At 41.7% G+C, this 10,631-nt stretch overlaps 1 protein-coding gene and 1 long non-coding RNA gene across 2 annotated transcripts; both read right to left on the bottom strand.

The window, feature by feature from the left end:
- Positions 1-2,724: 2,724 nt before the first annotated feature.
- On the bottom strand, positions 2,725-4,696 carry LOC120698973. The gene is made up of 2 exons (XR_005685151.1): positions 3,219-4,696; positions 2,725-3,140 (listed from the first exon to the last, which is right to left on the bottom strand). It is a non-coding gene; the product is annotated as an uncharacterized LOC120698973 (long non-coding RNA).
- Positions 4,697-7,249: 2,553 nt separating this feature from the next.
- On the bottom strand, positions 7,250-8,530 carry LOC120698972 (L-type lectin-domain containing receptor kinase SIT2-like). The gene is made up of 2 exons (XM_039982789.1): positions 7,565-8,530; positions 7,250-7,341 (listed from the first exon to the last, which is right to left on the bottom strand). The coding sequence occupies exon 1, from the start codon at positions 8,359-8,361 to the stop codon at positions 7,660-7,662; it is 702 nt and encodes a 233-aa protein (XP_039838723.1). The 5' UTR covers positions 8,362-8,530; the 3' UTR covers positions 7,250-7,341; positions 7,565-7,659.
- Positions 8,531-10,631: the final 2,101 nt, after the last annotated feature.

The following is a 10,631-nucleotide window of genomic DNA, read 5'->3' as shown; positions in this document are numbered from 1 at the left end:
CCATGATTCCCAACATGGATCATAATTTCATGAAAGCCACGTGTATTGGAGTGATCTCCAATATATAGTGGGTACCAAAAAAGATTCTTGAGGCCGCAGATAGAGTCGCAAGGATGAAAACCATATGTATGCACAAGGTTTGTAACACTCTAAGTTTCAAATTTTGACATCACGTAAACTCTCTACAAAATATTTGAGTTTATTTGTAATTATCCTAATTTCATAAAAAATTACCTGAATTTATTTTATTATGTTCAATCTCGCTTGCTCTTGTTTGAATTCAAAATTGTTTGAATTGAATTTGGAATTCTAATTGAAAAGAAATTAAAAAAGCAAATCCTGTCCCCTTCTCTCGTGGGCCATCGGACCAGCTGTCCCGACCGCCCTCCCTCTCAACCTGCCGCCGGAGCCCTTCCCTCTATTCCCCCGCACAATCCCATCCACGAATCCCTCTCTTCCCCTCCAATCCCGCCGCCGCGCCGCGATTCTCTCCCTCGATGTCCGTGCCACGCCCCAATAAATATGAGAGGCGCGCCACACCCTCTCTCTCTTTCTGCACACGCACACCTCACCACGCACCGCCGCTCCCTAAACCCTAGCCGCCGGGCAGCCATTGGAGCCGACCTCCAAGCCGCCACCGCCGCCGCCACCATCGCTGCCGCCGCCCGCCGTCCACACCAAGATTCGACGCCAAAGAACACCGGGATGACCACCGGGACCTCGCAAGGAATGCCACCGGCCGCTCGTTGTCATCCACCGTCGCTCCTGACGTCGTGTTGGCATCGCCGGACTCCGCCGAAGAAGCCTCACTGACGAGTGTTCCTTTCCGGCCATCTTGAGCTGTCACGTGCTGTCTGATCTTCACAACCAATGTTCTTTTCTTTATTTGCAAAATTCACCAGGGTGGTGGAGAAGAGCAATAATCTTGTCACTGTCTACAGATGAAGCCAGGAAAAGCATCGGCTGCGAAGAAGATCCTCGGGGGCATCAAGAAGGTGTCCTCCTTGGCTGCAAAGAAGAAGCGCCCTTTCTGATTCAAAGAAGGACGATGTGGAGATTCGAGTTCAGACGAGGACCTGTCAGACGACAAGGTAGAGAACTTTTGTTATGTTGCATTTCTCTTTGCTGAAAAGAACCAATGTCATTACAGTAAACATGATTGATTGTGTATCGAATTGGATCTTTCTGATTGCAAGCAACTTGATTATGGCTGAATTTTTAAATTGTGTATGAATTAGATAATACTTCGAATTTGATCTTTCTTGGTTTGTTAGTCTACAGTGTTCATGATTTATGCTTTATTCTATCAGGACAATCTTTATGTCGGTACTAAGCTGAAATTCTTTGTTTAGCATGTGCTTTATGGAACATATAGCATCTATTTAATAAATAATAAAAGCTTGCAACATTATGACTTTTAGGTGAAAGTACCATTTATTTCACTATTGTGGCAAAAATGAACTTTATCTCGGCAGTCCACACTCATTCATGAATGCACTTTATCTTCCACAGTTATTGCCTAGCCGATTCGTTCAAGAACTGAAGATCGAGGAGCTCCAAAAGCAAGTCGATGCCATGACAAGGGAGATCAAGAACCTGGAAAAGACGGTAGTCGCCATATCTAAGGAGATCCAGGATCTGAAAAAGCATGTCCATGCCAACATTGCCAAGATTTAGAAGCCTTAGAAGCCATGTCTAGCTTAATTTAATTTCCTTGTGGCTATGTTCTTGCAGTTTCCGTATACACTTATTCAAAGAACATTGCACTCTCGGTGAGATGGTGGCATCAACGTAATGCGCTTTAAATTATTTTTGCCATCAAATTGCCTATGATGTGTCCAGATTAATTATGTTCAACGTTTTATTTATTCTGGGCCTCGCTTAGTACCTGTGCATAACTTGAATTTGCATCAATCCTACTTGGTGCCTTACTCATCCCTGGACGAAAGATTCAGTCAGCAAAGTACACAGCCTCTGAGCACTACTTCTAGACGATAAACAGAGGAAATTCTTCAGCACTGGTTAAACCGCTGCCCAAGCACCGGTGCATTGACCAACACTTTTGTAGGTCAACACCGAATCTCTATATCACCGGTTAAACCGACATGCACCTTTGACAGCGTCGGTGCATTCATGCTGCTATTGCCCAGAGAGCATGTTTTCAGCAAGATTGGACTTCTTCAACACCGGTTAAACTGACGCGCCACGGTTCAACCGTCAGTGCATTATGTCAGCAGATTCTTTGAGTCAATACCAACGGCTTCTATTTGGAATCAGATAGACCGGTTAAACCGACGCCCAACTGCTGTGTGTTTGAGGAAATGGTAACTCTGATAGTGCTTCAACTCACTGACTTGTGTCTGAGGAAATGGTGACTCCCATAGTTCTTCAACATTTTTGCACAGTAACATTGGTGCATTTAGCATTGTAACCTCTCTATTTGTTCATAACAATAATAGTCGCTAGTGTGCTACTAATCCTCACCCACCCCATGTTTCAGTAGCTGTTGTTTTTTTCTTTCTGAACCTTGGTTTTCAGTCATGAAGTGATTAGGATCATGGTTGTATCTCTGAACATTCCAGAGACCTATCTATCTACCTTGTGCTGGCTGGCACGAGCAAGCAACATAGTATCTCTGAGAAGCAAGAAAATTCATTAAAGGAGCAACAAAAAAGTACATGCACTCCAAACCAACAAAAATAAAGCCGGTGCAAATGAAACAAATAACCCAGAACTTTTGGACCTGTGCAGTCAATGTGATATTGCAGCACTTAACATTGAAATGGTTCCATCAGACACGTTATATCGATATATCACATGACACCTAACATCAGGCCAAAGAACAAGCCAATAAGTAACATTACAAAGCCACAACAGAATAAACTACACCTACTCCCTGAACTAAACTTGTTAGCCAGGAGCACTAATTGCTTATTCTTCTCCTCCAGGTCCTTCTCTTGTGCCTTTAGGACTAAAACCTTCTCTTTATTCTCACTGGACAGTAGGTCATTGATTTGCTTCAGCTCAGCAATCTCCAACGTTTTGCTCCTCAATTCCCAAACAGCATTATGGAGATCCAAACTCATAAATGTTGTGTTCTCAGGATCATACCACACATAGAAGCCACAGTCCCCATCAGTCTATACAGCAGATAACAAACAAATCAGATGCCAAGTCAAATTGGACATGCACTAAAGCAAAATAAGCTAATTTCTTACCCTTGCTCGGCTGCATCTGTAGTACCTCCGACCAGGATTATCATCACTCCACGAAATCCACCGTGGTGCCTTTCTGTTGCACACACACACACCATGGTGGGCTCATAAGCCAGAGGGCCTTCTCTGTAGTGCACCGGTGGTCGCGACCTCGGAAGGCCACGGACACCACGACTGCCTGCACCCATCCTGGAACCTTGCGAGCTCGATTCTTGTGACATCCCGGCCCAACAAAGGATAAATTTGAGCCCACTAGTAGTCCAGGTGTGAGTGGCATGGCATGTGGGTGGGGAGTTGTCCCACCTTGCTAATTGAAAGTGAGTCTCGCCAACATATAAACCCAAGTGCCAAGTGCATTTAAACCCCGGGTTAACCCTTTTACGCGAAGCGAGGACGAAAGCGTAAGCGGTGTTGGTGCGAGTGCGTGTCTTACTCAATGTGAGAGTAGGACTTAGCCATATTTGGGACTGGGGCGTTTACAATTGGTATCAGAGGCAACCCTCATGGTTACACGTGCGTGTGCGTGCTAGTGACGTGGACATGTGGCGCATGGCGCATGTGGATCCTTGTGTGGTCGCACGGCATGGCATATGTGCCGGTTCTAGACGGCGTGTGCTAAGAGGGAAAGTTCCTAGTCGATTGCCCTAGTGTGTGCGGGTATATTGCTGAACGTGAGAGTAGGACTTAGCCATATTTGGGACTGAGGCGTTACAATTCTGCCATGCCTGCAATAGAAATCAACAAAATAGCACATGCAAGTACTAACACAATAATTTTACACATGCATGAAAATAATTTGACATGCTTCTGCAAATGATATGGGGACACTATTTTTCCTTAGGAATTTTTTAACAATGTCATAAGAAGAGATACGCAGGAGCACATAACATGACAACAAGGACATTTCCTAAAACACATCAAAAACCAACATTGATATACTGAGGATTTTAAAAGAACTTGGTAAAATGAGATGAGTACTACCAGTGGAAATACACAAACCAGAATTCAAATTATGTATCCATGACCACAACATCCTCCCAAACCATAGAACAAATTGACATAACCAACAGTATAATATTCACACTAGGAATGGGACATACAGCCCCTCATTTAGTCAGATGAAATCATACCAGATTTGTCATACAGCCCCTCACACTAGGAACGGGACATACAGCCCCTCATTCAGTCAGAACAAATCAGACGAAGAAGAAATGATGGCAGCATTAAGCACACAAAATGGATGATCCAGATAGAATTATTATCTTGAAGTGGGCATGCCAAATGGATTTCTGTAACTAGCAAGTAAGATCACATAGTGCTAAGTAAGGCATAACATTACTATTTCACTGCGATCCAAAACTTTTGCTATTCAGAAGAGGAACCAGACACAGCACAATAGGGCCGGCGCACACCTGCAGACATGCTTGGGCTGGTAGCCGGGGACGAGCCACTGGGAGCGGGCAGCACGCCGGGGATGACTGAGGCAGCTCGGACGGAGAGGGGCAATGGAGGTCCGCCACGGCACAGGGGCAGGTCCGGCGGCGATGGCTAATGCAGCTCGGGCGGGGAGGGGCGAGACAAGTCAGGCGGCGATGAGCGAGGGGAGGGGCCAGGTAGGTCAGGCGGCGACGGGCGACAAATCGAATCGCCGGTCGACGGCGCCGCAGATCGAATCATCGGCGGCAGGAAGGAACCCTAAGAATGATCATCTTTTCTTTTTCTTTAAAACAAATATTCATCTCACTATAGTATAATTATGAATTTACCCTTGATTAAAAAACATAACTGCAGAAAAGGAATTGCCATGAATTTCCAAGAATTTCTAATCCTCTTAACTTTGGAGGCGTTGGGAGGCGTTTCGGCACATATAGGCCCACCGTCTATAGACGCATCTAACGCCTGCCAATGCTTCCTCGTTGGTGCCTCCTAACGCCTTCAACTATATTGGGCCCACAAATCATAGACACATGAAACACCTCCCTACGTCTCCCCAAGCATTGTAAAATTTGCCATTTATTATACACCTACATACAAAAGTTCCTTTTGTGAAAAAATTCATGTAGACACAAGTTAAAGTTTTGTTATGTTATCTTTAACTATATGTGAACCAATATAATTTGCTGCTAAAAAATAGGAACACTTGGATGCTGACATAGCATGCTAACATGGCAAGATACATAGAATGAAGGACTAAATTGAGCTGTATACCTGTATGAAAAAGGTTGAGGACTGAAATGAACATTTTGAAAGTTTAGTGATGAAAATGACCCTCGACTAAAAGTTTGGCGACAAAATAGGCTATTTTGCTAAAGAAAAACCTGTCTTTCTTTTTACTTTTACATTGATTTTCTATAGAAATTTTATCAACAAATTATACACTATGCATTGGTTTTCATTTTGTTGAGGGGGGCCATCACACCTGCCAGCCCCCTTAGTTCAGCCACTGATTGTGGGCATGAACTTATCACCTGCAATATATTACCATCGAAAAGGAAGGTTATGAAGGTTTCCCCTAAAAAAATTATATGCATGTAAAGGATATTTCAGGCTATACAAAGCCAAAATCATAAGAAACCAACGTTGATCGATTTAGACATTATGCAGCCTCGTCCAAAGCAAAGTTGAAGAAATTAGGGCGCGGAAGAAAATCAGATACTAGGTTACTCTTTAGTGCTAGATTAATGATCGAAAAGCGAGGACTAGGTTTAAAAGATTTGACAGGGGTTTTTAATCTGTAAGAGTAATGATCCATTGAATTATTTTTTAGTAAGAGTTGCAACTTTGAAAATATCATTCTTTATGTGTGATTGTTTCATTGACAATAATTATATTTATTCTTGATACTGTGCATGCTGTACTATAACTCAAATGTAATTTATTACTAGTGACATCTGCATGATCCGCTTATGTAATTGATGTATTTCTTTGTAGGCTCTGAATAGAGTAATCCAGGGATTCCCCATAAACACAATGACAAAACATAGAACATTAGACAAGCCAAAGTACGCATTTGTGCGGCAACAAGAATCTCTGATTATAATTTGCTTATATTTACAGTCAGATAATGTTCACCATCGACTCAGTACAAATGTCTGTTCATATATAATAAAGAAGTAACATTTATAAAATTAGAAATACATGCATTTAACCTTGGCTCCTAAGATGTCAGGTAATATGTACTTGCCCCAAATAATGAGTCTGTCAGGGTCGCCCGAGTGGAAGTTTGTTCTGCATCAAGGAAAGCATGTTGAAGCTCATATCTGCTGGCCTTAGCTGCACTGGTAGTGGCATGTTGCCACTGAGATAGTGCATGACTTGCCTCATGTTTGGCCTTGCATTGATAAACGGGTGTGAACACAGCAATCCTAACTTTAGTAGCAGGCATGCCTCATCAGCATCGTATGCACCTTGAAGCTTAGGATCCACTGCGCCAGTGAGTGATCCTTTATGCCAAAAATTTAGGACCCAATCAACCAACATCAGCTGCTTATTACTATCTTGTGCAGTTTGCTCGGTCGGTTTTCGCCCACATATGACCTCAAGAAGAAATATACCAAAGGAAAATACATCAGTACGTGGTGTTGCCTTGCTAGTGCGTGCCATTTCTGGAGCTAGGTATCCAATGGTACCGACAACATGTGTGGTTTGAGGATCCGCACCATGGTCATATAGTCTAGCAAGACCAAAATCACCTAAACGTCCATTCATTTCATCATCGAGGAGCACATTGCTTGGCTTGATATCCCGATGGAGTACTACTTTCTCCCATTCCTCATGGAGGTAAAGCAAACCAGAAGCAATCCCTTTTATTACTCGGAATCTTTGCTCCCAACTCAGGGTAGGCTTGTCTTCATCATATATATATTTTTCAAGACTTCCTCTTGACATGTACTCATACACTAAAATAAGCTCACCTTTTCGACGACAATAACCTAGTAACTGCACAAGATTACGATGTTGGAGTCGACCAATGCTTACAACCTCAGAAACAAATTCCTTTATGCCCTGGTTTGAGTCATGCGAGATTTTTTTCACAGCAACCACCTGTTTAGATATAGGAAGAACTCCCTTGTAAACCCTTCCAAAACCCCCTATGCCTAGCAGATTTTCGTTCTTGAATCCTTCAGTAGCACGAAACAAGTCCTTGTATGAAAATCTATGTGGTCCAAACTCTACTTCCCAATCTTCTCGTAGTTCAGCATACCTTAGTTGCCTTCGAATGAGAAGAATGAGAATGGTTCCTGCAAGAATGGCAAATGCAGCTGTGGCTATTGGCAGTACGATATTGAAAACCTTGGATTGAGGTCTGGGTCCTTCACGGGGTAACTTTGGCAGCTTGGTGATATCAATAGGAGGAGCAGGTCTATTCATGCCAAAACTCCAAGCAAGCACATATTGCCGTGCAATGAATGAACCTGTTGACGATGAGAAGCCGATATATACCTTATCTGTGAGAAGTACTCTTAATATGTTGTAAGTAATAGAGAGGAGTGGTTTGATTGGTTTGGCCATGTTCAGGGGAAGCTAAGGTCACATTGACCTGTGTGGTACCCCCATCATATTCCACCCACACCTGCATCATTTTGTAGCTTGCTAAAGTCAAGTTGTGGAAGTTACCGCTATTATCGTCGTAGTAGCCGGCGCTGCTGGAGTTCACAGAGTTTAGCCCATTGATGTCGACTCCAACATGATTGTTGTTTATGTCATAGAACTCATCATTTTTGTTGGTGTCGAGCTCAACAGCAAAGAAGTTGTTGGTTGCGTTGCCATTGTTGTATCCATTGGCGAGACCCATGTACTGGGCCTGCAATGCATCCGAGAAGTTGTTTCTTGCAGCAATGAGGAACGCAATGCCATGACCACAGATGGCAGATTGGATGCAGTAGATGGCAAATACGTATGTGACAGAAAACGATTGCACTGTCCCATTGGGCTTCTTGCGGAAGTGGAATGGAGTTGGGTGGAACGCATGGCCTTTGAGACAGAGGGTGCCATTGGTCAGTTGAAGTAGACCATTTGGTGTGATAGAGACCATACTATCGAGGGTGAGGTTAGCACCAGTGAAGCCGGAGTAGACAAATTGGTGCTTGCTGTTAACAAATGATGGAATGGTAAAGACAAAGAAGAACAGGACGTGAAGATTCATAAGGCAAAGCAAGGGATTCAACTCAGATATGAGTATTATAGTAGCTTGATGAAGATGCAAGGACGTAGGCTTGAATACTGAACTTAAATTGGCTTGAGAAGTTTATAGTTTCGCAGCGGATCAAGGCAATTTGTTACCAAGTCTAACACGGCATGGCATACTAGTAGTCAAAATCAAGAAACAAAAGTTAAACAGCTCGTGGAGCAAAATCAAGAAACAAAGAAAATAAAAAAGATTACACAAGATTACCCAATCAAAGAAAATCAAGACATAGAGGTTTTATATCTAGCTTTTGCTCTCAGAATAACTAAGGCAAACTCTCTCTTGAAGTGTTGCAGACAAGAATCTTGATTGGGTTGAACTCCTTTGAAGATAAGGTCATTTCATTGCATCCAAATACACCAACTCATGAGGATAATGACCTCAAGAATGGCACTCCCAGTTGCATCTTTAGACGTTCTAAAGTGACAAAAGGATCATCAATTCTACCTGAATTAAGTGACAACTCGATCTAACCATCTTGTACTAGTAGAAACTGGATATAAGTTGGGGAGAACAATTAACATTATGTTGATAAATTCTTTAGTTCCATTTTTGAACTCCTTTGTATGGACCTTTTTGTCCGACGTCTGCTTGGGTATCATAAGTTCCACAACGTTCCAACAACATAATCTCACGATTTTAACAACGCTGGAGAAATTTATATGGTCCCTCTTTTTTTCTTTAACAACAGACAATAGTTTGGTACCGATTAGTACCTAAGTACCTCTTGGTACCTCTTATGACTCAGATGTCGATTTCATCCTAATGGACGATCCTTGTTTGTTTCAACTATTGTAAAATTCCTCTTATACGATACAAAATCGTAGTAGTAAGTGAGTTTTTTAAATAAGAATATGAGGTATGATGAAATTAAATTTATATCACAAAAAGTATGTATTAATAAAATAATTCTTTGTCGGAGGCTTATCCTAACAAAAAAATAAACCTTGTATTTTTTTAAAAGAAGGGAACACTACCCTTCTCGGGCAGACAACTTGTCTGACTAGAAACACAATGAGTATTCTTCTATTTACTCTGGACATTGACTGAAAGGGGCACGCACTTTATTGTTCCACCGCCCTGATGTCACTACTAAAATAATATTTATAGAGGCGGATAAAAACACATTTTTAGGAGCGGGTAGCACACCTATTGTTAGTTTTCGCTACTAAAAATAGCTATTTGCAGGGGCGGGTGAGAGGGTGACCCGCCCCTGAAAATGGGTTCTCCTTTCTTGCGTGATTCTCTGCAACTTGAATGAATTTATTAAGTTCTTCACAGAAATAGGCGTCCGTCCTTTTTGCATTGTACATCCATATCCTATTCATCTCTGAACAGCAACAAATAATTTAAATAGAATAAATCAAATCATTTTCTTGAAAGAAATAGAGTCCTAAATTCACATAAGTATATACTTCTATATATGTATAGGTGTTGGAAAAAGTCAATTAACTATTACTAAATAAAAAAAGTTGATTTCCAACCAATTATTGTACCACTAAATATTGGGAAAAAAATCTAATATGCATGTGTGTAAAGATAGAAAAAATCAAATCTTTTAACTTGTAGTAAATATATACTTCTATATATGCATAGGTGTGTAAAAAAAAGTCAATTTAACTTGTACTAAATAAAAACAATCAAAAACTCAACATATTATTTTACCACTAAATGTTGGGGAAAAAATCTAACATGCATCTTTGAAAAATAGGAAAAAAAATAAATCTTCTTCTCTCTCCTCCATAGATGTAGGGAGTTATTTACTTAAGAATGATGCTAAAAACTGTAGATCGAGTCAAAATAATTAAATAATCTTATTCTCCTACTAAAATAGCACAACTTCATCCAAAAGTTTGAGCCAAATGGTGTCTCAAATGACTAATCCACACCATGTAGATTTAGAGCTAGTTAGAGGCAAAGAGAGCTCCATTTGAACCATAAATCTAACAAAAGAGCTTAGAAATGATAAGGAATTAGCGTCAACTTACCTCCTAAAGCCCCTAACTTGAACGAAATCAAGTTGAAAAGCTCCCCCCCCCCCCCCCGGTTTCTTATTCTCGGCTCTTGGAGGAGCTCCTCTCCCGAGCAAACAATAGAGGGTCGGGATGAGGAAGAAGGTGCCTACATTTTTACATATATTTTTAGGGGAGGGTTGGGGGGGTGAGCCGCCGCTAAAAATACCATTTGTAGGGGTGGCTCACCCACCTCCATTGTGGCGACTGCGGCGA

This window comes from Panicum virgatum, chromosome 3K, assembly GCF_016808335.1.
Source record: "Panicum virgatum strain AP13 chromosome 3K, P.virgatum_v5, whole genome shotgun sequence".
Lineage (NCBI taxonomy): Eukaryota > Viridiplantae > Streptophyta > Magnoliopsida > Poales > Poaceae > Panicum > Panicum virgatum.
Note: the sequence above shows the minus strand (reverse complement) of the source record. Positions and strands in the feature narration are given on the sequence as shown.